The sequence below is a fragment of the Cydia pomonella genome, chromosome 4, assembly GCF_033807575.1.
Source record: "Cydia pomonella isolate Wapato2018A chromosome 4, ilCydPomo1, whole genome shotgun sequence".
NCBI classification, from domain to species: Eukaryota; Metazoa; Arthropoda; class Insecta; order Lepidoptera; family Tortricidae; genus Cydia; species Cydia pomonella.
Window position 1 is genome coordinate 15,959,089 of NC_084706.1, and position 14,304 is coordinate 15,973,392.

The 14,304-nt window shown below is 37.9% G+C and overlaps 1 protein-coding gene across 1 annotated transcript in view; it reads left to right on the plus strand.

Annotated features, from left to right (window-relative positions):
- The window catches only part of LOC133517160 (DNA-(apurinic or apyrimidinic site) endonuclease), a 22,112-nt gene continuing 7,808 nt past the window's right edge, over positions 1–14,304 (plus strand). Inside the window, exons 1-5 of the mRNA XM_061850344.1 lie at positions 1–481; positions 1,950–2,784; positions 4,564–4,722; positions 7,734–8,312; positions 10,411–10,591. Coding sequence (XP_061706328.1) covers positions 455–481; positions 1,950–2,784; positions 4,564–4,722; positions 7,734–8,312; positions 10,411–10,591 — 1,781 coding nt within the window. The 5' untranslated portion in view covers positions 1–454. The remainder of the gene's footprint in view (positions 482–1,949; positions 2,785–4,563; positions 4,723–7,733; positions 8,313–10,410; positions 10,592–14,304) is intronic.

A 14,304-nucleotide genomic window follows, 5' to 3' on the forward strand; every position in this document is an offset into this window, starting at 1 on the left:
ATGAAACAAGTGTGGACCCGGTTTTGTCATTGATGTACGTTTTTTACAGAAGAGAAAAAAACGAATAAGAAAAGATCCTGGCCAAACTATATATTCCATGTTATCCTAATATATCACATACATATATTATATTATGACTTATTAGCTTATTACCCAAATTAGAAACAGATGTAACGGAGTTTGACTTTTCATGTGGGCATACCAATTCAATGATCCAAGTGCAAGTACTTAATAGATTCTAAACAAATTCGAATCGATAATACTAGTAAACACATTTAGCAGCGCATCACTAGGTGCATCTCACTTCTGTCATTTTTACCGGAAATTTCGCCCGCCACCCACCGGCCGCCATCCAAGTCCATTCTTCTGAAAGACGCGCAAGTCCCGCCGATTTCTTTTTTCAATACGCTTAGCGGTTAAATTAAGTGGTTCTTGATTATAAATTAAGAATATAATGGCACCTAGGACTGCAAAAGCCAAGGTACAGTAATAGCAGTGATATTTATTCTGTAGATTCGATGGATTCCACTTTTATATACTGGTTCGCTTTGTTAGTGACCATCATTAAATGCTCGTTTTCTGTAAGTTTCAGTGTTTTAAGTGCCGGTTTTTAACGTAATTGCAGGATGAAGTTTTTTAATGCATTCTTGTCTATTGGTCCACTCAATTATTGTAGTAATTTAACTGATAACGACTTTGCCGCGTGTTGGTGTAAACACCCTTAGCGCCTCTTTTTACGACAAAGCATGCTTAAAAATGAATACAAATTTGAACTTTAGCTCTCAACTGATAAGAGATGCATTGAGTCATCCTCGACTTTTCATTGTTCTTAAATCGTATGAGTCTCACAATCGGTTTTATGGGCGTTCTTTCTAATGTTAAATTCGCATTACTTCATCTCAAGGTATTATTAAATTTGTACGATTAGTCAGAATCAGAAATAAAGGAATCTAATTGTTAGGAACAATATTTTATACTAAGACAGGTTATACAGATTATCCTTTTTATTAAAAAAAGTAAAGGAAGGAAATTATGAAAAAAAGACGTAATTTTTTATACAAACCACCTTGTTCCCATGCTCTAGAGTATGTGCGGAAAGAGTAGAGTCATGGAATGTATGGGGCCCAATAAATTGCACGACTCTTCTTTTTCTGAACTGACTCCATATAGAAATGTTTGTGCTGCCTGTGTCTGAATTTAAACTATCTGGCATAGAAGTCACCCTTAAACAACAGTGGTTTCAATATCTCTAATGATTTTATTTCAAACATTACCTAAAATTATCAATAACAATAAAAAATCATTAGTAATGATGTACTTAAATTATTAATAAAGTTTTTCGCATGTTTATCCAAAATAAACCTGTTAATCTTAATCTCAATTCTTTTTGTTAAAGCATAATTGTGTGGTGCATGAGAGAGAATATGTATCCCTTTATAGTCTGGTTTTGCGCAACACAGTGTTGTGGGGTACATGTTCTAGGTCTGACTTTAGCTTTTATCTTACAAATACATATTTGCATTTTTTTAGTTCATGTTTGCCTCTTTTAGTATATTTTAATTGAAATAATAAAATAATTATTTCACTTTAGTGCTTACATTTTTCCACTGTAACATAATTACATTACACTTTTGTGGATTTTCACTTTTTTATAATGTTTAATAAAATGAGAAATAAAAACCATCCGAATGCATGTTGAGGCATTCATGATAATAAATTAATAGGTCGATTTGTGTAAAATTCACCCAATTTTTTTTACAATGAAAGTTTTCTTTCATCCCTCTGTATGATCAAAACCAAACAATATTATGCTACAAAACAAACGAAAGAAGAAAATTTTGAATTAGGTAGGTATAGCATTCAGTATGTCACTCATCTGTACAAAATAACAGTTCAGCAAACAATAATAATTATAGCTAAACTGATAAGGAAAATTAAAATTTTTGCAGAAAACATCAAACACAAAAATTGCAGAAAATGAAGTACCTAAAAAAGGCAGAGGAAAAACGAAAACTGTGGAAGAGCCCAAGACTGATGTTGTAGAAACTGAGGTGGGTGATGTTCCTGTCATAGATAAGAAAACCAAACGCGCCAAAAAGGGTGAGGTTGAAGCCAACGGACAAGAGGAAACAAATGGAGTATCAGAGGAGAAAGCCCCTCCTGCTAAAAAGGGTAGAAAGAAGAAGACTGACACTCCAGAGGAAAGTAATGGTGTAGACATTGATGAGGATAAAACTTCCCACTCCAACAATGAATCTGAAGCACAAGCAGAGAGTAATGGGCAAGCAGAAGAAGTGCCTGCATCTGGAGGAAGGGGAAAGAAGAAGCCAGCAAAAAAAGAAGCCCCTAGCAAACCCAAAACAGAGCCAAAGTCAGTAAGAGGTAAAAAAGACACAAAGCAAGAGACTGAAAGTGAAGATAAAGAAGAAGGAAATGAAGATCTAGTCAAGCCTGCTGCCAAGAGCAGAGGCCGCAAAGCTGCACAAAAAACGAATAAGGAATCTGAATCACAGGATAAGGGGGAACCAGATGATGAGATCAAGGAGTCCCCCAAAAAAGAAGGAAGAAAGAGAGGGCAAACAAAACCTGCTAAAGAAAACACTCCAGAAAATGACCAAGGTGAGCAGGATGTTGAAGACAAACCTGCTGAGGAGCCTAAGAAAAAAGAACCTAAAGGCAGAAAAAATAATGCAAAAAAGACAGCCAAAACAGAAGATGAAGATGAGGAGACTAAACCAGAACCTGCTTCTAAAAAAAGAAAAGTTGCAAAAAAAGATGGAAAAGGTAATTGTTTATTTATTGGTTTTGATATTCTTCAGTGATGCAATCATAAACATAACTCTAGCTATAGGCATACAAAACACTATCTTCTGCAAATAACTTCTTTGTTTCGAGCTGATCTGATAATGGAAACAGAAGGTGGCCATTTTTTTTTTAATACCACGACTGTGGCAAACAAGCATACGGCCCGCCTGATGGTAAACAGTCATCGTAGCCTATGGACGCCTGCAACACCAGAGGCATTACATGCGCGTTGCCGTCCCTTTAAAAACCTGTACACTCCTTTTTTGAAGAACCCCATACTGTAGCCCCTTGGGAAAACCACGGCAGGAAGCTCATTCCACAGCCGAAGCGTTCGCGGGAGGAAATTCCTCTTAAACCGCACAGTACGCGACCATTTAGGTTCTAGGGTGTGAGGATGAACACCCTACCGACGGCGAGCGGTGCGGTGATAGAAAGCGGCCGTTGGCATCATGTCAAACAATTCTTCAGAGCACAGCCCATTGTACAAGCGGTAGAACACACACAAGGAGGCAAAGTCTCTCCTTAGACTTAACGGTTCAATACCGCTTGCGACGACTGGTTTGGCCTAGTGGGTAGTGACCCTGCCTATGAAGCTGATGGTCCCGGGTTCAAATTCTGGTAAGGGCATTTATTTGTGTGATGAGCATGGATATTTGTTCCTGAGTCATGGGTGTTTTCTATGTATTTAAGTATTTATACATTATATATATTGTTGTCTAAGTACCCTCAACACAAGCCTTATTGAGCTTACTGTGGGACTTGGTCAATTTGTGTAATAATGTCCTATAATATTTATTTATTTTATTTAGTTTGGGATCGTCGACGATTAGTACAGCGCGCCTTTGGACTGAGTCGAATGGTCCAAGCTGGCATGCAGGTGCTCCTGCCCAAAGGTGACAGCAATACTCCATATGGGGTCTGACTTGCGATTTATAAAGCAGCAGTCTTTGCCCCGGAGTAAAGTATCGCCTCGCTTTATTGAGCACACCGAGTTTTTTGGATGCCAGCGCAGCCTTTCCTTCCAGGTGGCTACGGAATTGGACGTCACTGAAAATGTCGACACCGAGGATCCCAATACTCCCATAGGAAGGCCATAGGAATTCTGTGATAATACACAGAAATTAATTGTATTTGGGTTCAAGAGAATTGTCTCAATCAGTATTAATTGCCTGTGGAAAGAAAAGTACAGTCAGTGATAGATAAAGTACTCTATATTTATACAATACTATTTCTACTGTTTTTATTAGTATGTTCAATATAAAATTTTAGTGGTTTTAACATGGAAAAAAAAATATCCAACCTTATAGAAGTAGTTACCACTGGTAACAACTTGGTGGTAACTAGTGGGAATAACCCACAATAAAAGCTTGTACCAAAAATGGAACTTGCAAATACCTAAAACATTGTAATTTTATTTGGATGTCTGTACATATTAGTATAGGCCATACCATATTAGTGTGTGTACTATTTCAAATGATATAGATATGTCTTCCTGAAGTTTGTTTAGATTATTATATTACAAATTAAACTATGTGAAACCATGTTAGTATGGCATAGTTGCCAAACTTCAGGAAGACATCATTCTTTCATTTGAAATAGTACACACAAAGAAGTGCAAAAGTCATGTACTGTCACATAATGACATTTCCGTTAGCCATAAGGATATTATATTCTAATTGGACATTTTTATAGTCTTTATCACCGCCCACAGATTGTCTGAAAATTATTTGCATTCTAACACTAACATTTTTATGTCAGATGATGTGAAAGATGAGGTGGCTGAAGAAGCCGCTGCTGAGCCAAAACCTGCAAAGGGCAAACGCGGCCAGAAGAAGGACGCCCCCGCCGAGGCCGAGGAGGCCGCCGAGGCCGGCGACACGGCCAACAAACGACGCCGCAAGGCCGCGGACGAAAAGGGTAACTAAATACCGTTACGTTATGTTGTTAATTATGTCCGATTTAATTATTTTGTGTTTAATATTACCCTGGAACATGTTTTATTAATAAATGGTTTTTCAAATATTATTATGCTGAATGCTTTTATTTATCTATAATCCCCTTTTCTTTAAAAATAACAATTGAATCGTAAGCCGCCATACGAGAATGACATAAGGAAAGCTTTTCTACCTATATTATAGTTTCATAATAACTTACAATAATAAAGCCTGTAGTTAATTACTAACCAAAGGAGCGGTCCCTGGGAGTCTTGTTAAGTACTTAGATCTTAAATATTGCATCTTGTATAATAGTACATTACGATACAAGTGCGAAAAATAGGAAATTCGAAACGAGTGGCGATAAATTAAAACACGACCGAAGGGAGTGTTTTAAATCGACACGAGTTGCGAATTACCTATTCGCACATGTATCGTACAACGTTTTACAGTACATATGGCCCTTTAAATGTTCGACACAGTAACGTAATATGCTACTTCTCGCACTAGTGCTATAAAGTAGCCCCATATGTACTGTAAATATGGTTTATGGTTAGCAAGTATTAAACGGTTATAGGTGGTTTACTTATATTCACTACTACTGATATAGTGAAGCGCTAAACGACACCACACACTGCTTCATCCGTTGAGCGCCATAAAATAAGAACCAGCATGAGTAATTTGTTAACCCTTTGACCGTCAACAACATCAACTGACGCGCGCAACTACACTCAAATATCAACCTTCGTGCATTCCGACAAGGTTCACGATGACACGCCGCGCACGGCAGGTATGGCGGTCAAAGGCTTAAAATGCATTGATATTATAAACAGCTCATTAAATAAGCAATAATATTTGGGTACCACAATTTAACAAAAGACAATATGATACGATGGAATATAAATAAGAACACGACAGACCATTAGCCCTTCAAGTGGCGGCCAACTCGTGAGTGGTCGGATCGAAAAGCAGTAAACTGGCGGCCACCAGTAAGTAAGTCGTTAATAAGGAGTTGCCGTATTTAGAGTCAAAATTGAATGCTTTTATAGTTACGCTCTTCTAGCGCCCTAATGTAGGTAGCGAGTTAGACGAGGATAACATACATCTAGAAAAACAATAACACTTGGTATAAAATTTGTTGGTAAAGACCATTCATTCGGCAGCGACCGCCTATTCCGAGTAAAAATAATTGTATGGTACGCCCTTTTTTTATGATATAATCTTAAAAATAAAAGTCTTACCTTGATAAAAACTGAAACAATATCGAATTGAATTGAACCTTCAATGTTCTACAAGAAATCGGGAAAAAGTTTTATTTGAAAAAAAGTCGAATTTGGTACTAAATTCAAATTGAGCTTATTTCACTTTTGTTTTAAATCTGTCAGTAAAATGATAAAAGGCAGTTATTGTTGTCTTTGATGGTCATTATTGAATTACTATCATGTTGCTAACACAAGATGAATGTACACGTATCATTACTTTGTTACAAGAAGGCAGAAGTCAGAGATACACAGCAAGAGGAATAGGCGTGTCACTATCTACGGTGCAGAGTCCTCTAATATTTCCTAGAAACTGGCAGGAACCTTCGAAGAACAGGAACCGACAGGCCGAGATGTACTACGGCTAGAGAAGATCGATTTATTGTTACAAGCACGCTCCGGAATCGGCATCTCACTGCAGTTAAAGTCAAAAACCAACTTCGAGAGACCCGAAGAGATGACATCAGCGAGTGGACTGTAAGGCGGCGGCTTCGTGAAGCTAATTTGACCCCATATAGACAGGCAAATGGCCCAAAACGTGACAGAGGACATCGAACAGCAAGAAAACTTTACGTACGCGAACACAGGAGATGGGGTGACGAAGAATGGGAAAGAATTGTTTTCTGACGAATCCAGATTTATGCTCTATGCACATGACGGGCGGCGAAGAGTTTACAAACGGCCAGGTGAACGTTTTATTCCAGCGTGTTTTGAAGAAAAAGTTACCTTCGGGGTGGGTCTGTTATGGTTTGGGCTGGAATCCCTTCAGAGAGTCGCACGGAATTAGTTTTGATAGAAAATGGAACGTTAACTAGTGCCAGATATATGGAAGAGATTCTTAATGAGCATGTCGGCCCATATTTAATTAATATGGGTAAAAACTCCATGTTCATGCATGACAACGCCAGGCCACACGCAGCTCAGATTGTAGAAGATTATTTTGAGGAGGTTGGCATCAACAATATGAACTGGCCCTCGAGAAGCCCGGACCTAAATCCGATTGAGCACGTATGGGACGAGCTCGGGAGGCGTGTAAGAAATCGGAACCCCGCCCCAGCTACACTTAGAGACCTGAAACAGGCGTGGAAGAATGGACTAATATCCCGCAAGAACGCATAAGAAACTTACTAAACAGTATGCCCAATCGTTTAGAAGCTGTAAGAATAGCCCCAGGAGGCAATACGAAGTATTAATGTGTTTCTTTTTTTGTGTGAGGTACCACTGTTGATGTTTTACCTATAATTAATTGATATCGTGTTTACTATGTAATTTAAATAAACAAGCGAATATAAGTTAAATTTTTTGATGTTGTTTTTTTTAACTATGAGTTTATCTATAACATACAATTCAATTCAGGCTCCTAGCTTTATTATTTTAGGAGATATTCTAGTTTTTCGTACTGACCCGTATTATTTGCCCGCAAGTGTATATGATTTAATACTTTCAAACACACATAAGCTTAAATCAACGATTTTGTAAAATCCTCTTAATCTGCGCTGACCACCCATCGGGGCCCCGCTACTTGGCTGCTTTTGCACTAATCCGCGGCGCCATTTGACTACTTTTTGCGTTTTCGCTAGCGCCATTTGAAGGGTTAGGGTTAGGAGCTATTCATCACTTTAATACTAGCCGATACTGATAAACAGAGTAATACTTATTTTTTCTGACTTGATAAACAGAGTAATACTTATTTTTTCTGAAAATACTTTACCTAGGTTTCATATTGATTTTCCAGTACCGTCTGAAGACAAAAAAAGTAAAGCCCCACTCAAAAACAAATCCTCAACAAATTATGAGGATATTGATTTTTCGAATTCATCAAAGACCGTGCAAGGTAAAGAATGGAATCTAAAAATATCCAGCTGGAACGTCGACGGAATACGAGCTTGGTTGAATAAAGGGGGTCTCGACTACATAAAATACGAGAAGCCCGATATACTGTGCCTACAAGAGACAAAGTGTGCTAAAGACAAGCTCCCAGATGAGATAGCAAATTTGCCAGGATACCACGCCTATTGGCAGGGGAGTGACACGGAGGGCTACGCGGGGGTTGGGATCTACACGACGAAGCTGGCTATAAGCGTCCAATACGGACTGGGTGATGAAGAATTAGACGCCGATGGGCGCATAATCACAGCCGAGTACGAACAGTTCTACCTCATCTGCACGTACGTGCCCAACGCGGGCCGGAAACTAGTCACATTACCCAAGAGACTGCAGTGGAACGACGAGTTCCGCAAGTTTGTTAAGGCGCTCAACGAGAAAAAACCAGTGATAATTTGCGGTGACATGAACGTTGCACACAATGAAATCGGTAAGTTACTTAAATCAATTGTATCATATTACACTTTATAATTACCTGATAAAGTCGAATGAAGACTATAGGGAGTGGTAGAAACTTACTTACCTATTAAGGCCTATCTCATAGATTTACTGAGAAGAAAATCTAGGCTAGGCGCCAATTCAAAGAATTCTTCCTAAGAAAAATCATTTTTAAGACATGATTTTCTGAGTTATTAGAACTTAACAGATTAAACATTAAAGGTACTAATTCCTGGCGTATTAAACATAATTGTACTTTAGCGTTTTTTCTTAAAAATGAGATCGATAACTTGAAAAATTATAACGCCTGCAAAATTGTAATAGAAAGTAAAATATAAAATGAGTAAAACTTGGAAACCACAAATAAAATGGCTCATATTATAACTGAATATGAAGGTACGAAAAAGGTAAAAAAAATTGGCTTTTATATTATTTATCAATAACCACGGGAACATAGCGTAATAAAGTACTCCCGCCATTCTGACTGTCAGGATGGCGGGTGTACTGTTTTTTGATGATAACTTTATGTACCGTGAGGTACAATTTTTTTTAACGGAGGTACTAAATAGTACAAATTAGGTACGAAAATATGATATGCCTTTCATTTATTTTTATTTAGGTACACCCGCCATTCTGACTCTCACAATAAATGGCATTAAAATACACGAAGATCACATCAGTGTTGCCTAATTATGTACAGTTACATACACTATTTTATCTACACACATATTATGAACTTCCTATGAAATATTTACTATCCCAAATTACAGCCTCCGCTAGCGCATCGTTGCCAAATCGTTGCTCTCTTGGCGGAACTCGCGGATATGTGGTGGCGTCACCGAAATATTTTTATCGCTTAATTTTACACGAAACTTTTGCTATAGTTACATTAAAAACAACAAAACATATTGATTTTATACTTAAAACGAATTAAAAGATACGGTACGTCAAATGGCGGTAAATGAAAAAATTTCAAGCGTGTAATTTTTTTTTCATTCAGAGACAAACTAGAGTCGGGGGCCTATTTCCGTATCATTCGATACAAACTAACATGCGACATATGTCAAAATTGTATGCAATTGACATTTCATTTCGAACAAAAAGGCATCTCGACTGATATGAGAATAGTGGTCAAATGGACGACCGACTCTAGTTTGTCTCTGAATTAAAAAAAAACAACGAATGCGTGATATGCGTGAAAAAAAGTTTTCATTTGCCGCCATTTGACGTACAGTTTATCTATTAATTAGTTTTAATAAAACGAATATGTTTTATTGTTTTTAAAGTAACTATAGCAAAAGTTTCGTGTAAAATGAGCGATAAAAATATTTCGGTGACGCCACCACATATCCGCGAGTTCCGCCAAGAGAGCAACGATACCCTGTAATTTGGGTTAGTGAATATTAGAAAGTTTATAATATGTTTGTAGATAAAATAGTGTATGTAACTGTACATAATTAGGCGTTTTAATGCCTCACTCACTTCGTTCGTTTCTTAAACCCACACTCGTGTATTTTAATGCCTTTTATTATGTAGCAGTCACATAAATTACTATTATAATAAGAACATATTGCTGATTATGAGTTTGTGTTCACCTGACGAAGCCTGCGTAGCCGATATAAAATCATTATTTATTTATTGTCCCTGAATAAATGCCCTAATATTAGAACATTTCTTTTGTTTTCCTCGCAAGTATGTTGAAAAACGTCATATGAAACGCGTATGAATTGGTTATTCATTATATTACCTACACATATCGGCTTGCTTATTGCGCGCTCGCTTTTGTCGCCTCGTGTATAATGAGCTAGTACACTTGTATCACAATGTACTATTATTGGGTTAGAAAACTTCTAATGTTCACTACTCAGGGTGCATGCAATAGGATGTTGTCTGAACTTAAAGACTTATAGTTCAAGTTTTCCGCTGTTAACGTATCTGTCTACAGTTTTAGTTAGATTATCATATTAGGTAGTTAAATTAATTCGATTTCTTAACTCTATACCTATATGTAACCTGGAAGTCGTTCTCTAAATCTCACCTTCTCACAATTTAACTCTGCTCGTTCAACCTTGACTATTTACCGGTTTTAGATCTCGCTAATCCTAAGGCAAACAAGAGGAATGCCGGGTTCACGCCGGAGGAGCGCGCCGGCATGACCGACCTGCTCGGCGACGGGTTCGTCGACTCGTACCGGCATCTCCGGCCCGACGACACGGGCGCCTACACCTTCTGGACTTATATGTCGAACGCCAGGGCGAAGAATGTTGGATGGTAAGTGACGTTGATTACTTGACACGCGTTAAATGTGTATGGGTTGTCCTTTTAAATCGAAAAAAAAAAGTGTTACTGTGGTGTGCGGGGCGTTTCACGGGTCAAGTCAAAGTAGGACAACTAAGTAGATGGGAGGTATGGCACAAAGAGAGCGTCGCCATCCCGATCGGTCTTGTACTCGAGTTGACTGCATCCGCTTCAGCAATGATAGTCTGCCACTGCCACCGAGTCTGCTTTTGGCGGCCACATTTATGCTTTTTCTTATCTTTGTTCTTGTGTGCCAAACTTACATAATATTTTAGTTGATTGAAGTCTTATTTCAGTTTTCCCGAACTCAATATTAAATATTTTTAAAAGTGAAGTATAAAAAAAAACGGCCAAGTGCGAGTCGGACTCGCACAGGAAGGGTTCCGTACCGTTATCTACAAAAACGGTCACCCATCCAAGTACTGACCCCGCCCGACGTTGCTTAACTTCGGTGATTGGATGAGAACCTCGAGCTTGGAAATAAATATTTATTTTATTCTGTTTTTAGTATTTGTTGTTATAGCGGCAACAGAAATACATAATCAGTAGAAATTTCAACTGGCTAACTATCCAAGTTCATGAGATACAGCCTGGTGACAGACGGACGGACAGCGGAGTCTCATTAATAGGGTCCCGTTTGACCCTTTGGGTACGGAATCCTAAAAAACCGGTCAAGTGAGAGTTCGGTTTACTCGCGCACCGAGGGTTCCGTACAAACTTTGAATTATCTCGTGTAACTATATAGGCGAAAGACTTTTGATCAGAAGTACCTATAATAGGGTGACCAGATTTCCAGTATTTTACAGGTAGTCCCTTATGTCAGGCACGAAGTTTTCATTTTCCCGTAATTTGGTGAAACCAATACGGGACAGTACATTGTCCCGTAATTTAATGATTTAATGGCATTTAATGATAAAAATACCTACTCGAACAATATTTATTTTCTCGCACACAGCGGTGAACACTGTTTATTACCTAGTTGGTTACTAAATTCTGTTACTGCAATAATCTTTATGTACATAAAATATACGAACGAAAGTTGAATAAACTATATATTAAAATGAAGTATACAAAATCGGTAATTACATATGACAATATCATTCAAAATGGCCTCCTCTGGCCTTGACACAGGCCCTCAAACGACGAGGCCAGTCATCAATAGCGGCACGCACGATTGTCATGTCTAATTCCGCTTGAGGGAGTCAAGATTTGTGTGGGGTTTAGCACAGGCTTTCTCCTCAGTAACCTGCCATATGGCATAATCCAGGGGGTTAAGGTCCGGGCTGGCGGACGGCCAGTTTTCGTGGACAATAAAGTCAATTTTGTTCCTTCGAAACCAGTTTTGAGTTGTTTTGGAGCTGAGTCCTGTTGACCCATGGCTGGTTTTGAAATAAGGTGTAGCTTAAGGGCTTCACTATTGGTTCGAGAACGGTTTCCTGGTAAACTTTGGCCCCAGTTTTCACACCTTTTTCACAGAAATGAACCTGTGTTAGCCCTGGGTATGACACACCCAGCCAAATCGTCACATGAGAGGATGGCCTCGTTGCACTCTCGGAACAGCCGCAATCGCCGCTTAACTGTTTTTTGCATACACTCTGTCATTCTGGTGGTTACAACATTCTTCAATGGTAAAATTTTGTTCATCTGTAAATAGTATTTTTCGGTGGTCATTTTGTGCGTACCGCTTCAATAGCACGCGACTTCTCTCTAGCCTCACAGTCTTTACTCGTCCATTAAGCAAATGACCTTTTTGTCTGCCGTAAGCGTGTAGTCCAAGGTCTTGATTAATAACTTTTTTTAGGGAGCTTCTCTTCACAGACATCTGTATTGCCAACAAATTTGCTTCCGGACGGGGTTTCTTGCAATTCTCGCCTTCACTGCCTTTATTAGAGCTGGGATCCGAACGGTGCGTGGTCTTCCAGACCTCTTGCGGTCGTCGAAGCTCTGAGTACTATTGTATCTATTAATTGTGCGATAAACAAATTGTTTGTTAATTTTTAGGTTTTCAAGCAACTTCAAAATCATGTTTGGCAGGTGCCCACATTTGTGCAACGCAATTACTGCGATACGATTCTCTTTTAGGCCCCAATTCATTATAGATACGACGAGATAAGCGTTATGTGTGGTATATGATTATAGCTCACAAATCCACCACATTATGTCATTTTTAGGGTTCCGTAGCCAAATGGCAAAAAACGGAACCCTTATAGATTCGTCATGTCCGTCTGTCTGTCCGATTCTGTCACAGCCACTTTTTTCCGAAACTATAAAAGCTATACTGTTCAAACTTGGTAAGTGGATGTATTCTATGAACCGCATTATGATGTTTACACAACAATAGAAAAAAAACAATAAATTTTGGGGGTTCCCCATACTTAGAACTGAAACTCAAAAAATATTTTTTCATCAAACCCATACGTGTGGGGTATAGATACCCCACACGTATGGGATAGGTATTTAAAAATGATATTGAGGTTTCTAATATCATTTTTTTCTAAACTAAATAGTTTGCGCGAGAGACACTTCCAAAGTGGTAAAAAGTGTGTCCCCCCCCCCCCGTAACTTCTAAAATAACAGAATGAAAAATCTAAAAAAAATATATGATATACATTGCCATGCAAACTTCCACCGAAAATTGGTTCGAACGAGATCTAGTAAGTAGTTTTTTTTTAATACGTCATAAAAATAAAAAATAAAAATATTTTTCGTCAAAACCATACGTGTGGGATAGGTCTTCAAAAATCATATTTAGGTTTCTAATATCATTTTTTTCTAAACTGAATAGTTTGCGCGAGAGACACTTCCAAAGTGAAAAAATGTGTGTCCCCCCCCCCCCTGTAACTTCTAAAATAACAGAATGAAAAATCTAAAAAAATATATGATATACATTACCATGCAAACTTCCACCGAAAATTGGTTTGAACCAGATCTAGTAAGTAGTTTTATTTATATTTTTTCGGTAGTATTTGTTTTAACGGAAATAAAGAGGTTGCAAATCGAGTAACAGAACTTAGTAACCAACTAGGTAATATTTATCATTGTTTTAAGGGTATTTCATTGGGAAAGTCAGAATTTGTTTGTATGTATATGTTTTTATGGACGGAGAACATCGGAATATATATTACCAGATCTCATAAATAAACTTCCAACTGAATGGAATAATATTATTTCAAGGTACAGTCAGCATCAAAAGTAGCGGATCAAACAACGCTTCATAAGTATTATGTAACACCTTAACAAAAAGTTATGTCTTTAATAAAGAACAACCAAGACTGTAAAATATATACTTTTGAACGTGAATTTTAGAAATGTATCTATATTTGGAAAAGTTATCTGGGATGTCAGATACTTTTGGCGCGTTGTTTCATCCGCTACTATTGATGCTGACTGTACCTTAAAAGAGAAATGCTGAAACAGTTGCAAGGAAATTACAATTAAATAACTAGTACGTACATAATTGGAGCATCTTGTACTCGGGCGAATGTAGACCGGTTCGGCCAGCGATAAGCAACAATAGGATAAGGAAACAAAATGTATCTCCGCTCAGTGCAATGGTATGGGTTTTTTGTAATTTATAAATTGCTGATAATAACCTGAACCTGAGTATAGTTATTATGAACAATTTTGTTATGCTTTTAAGATAATTCATTTTTGTATAAAATCTACTACGGAATGGAGTATCGAGA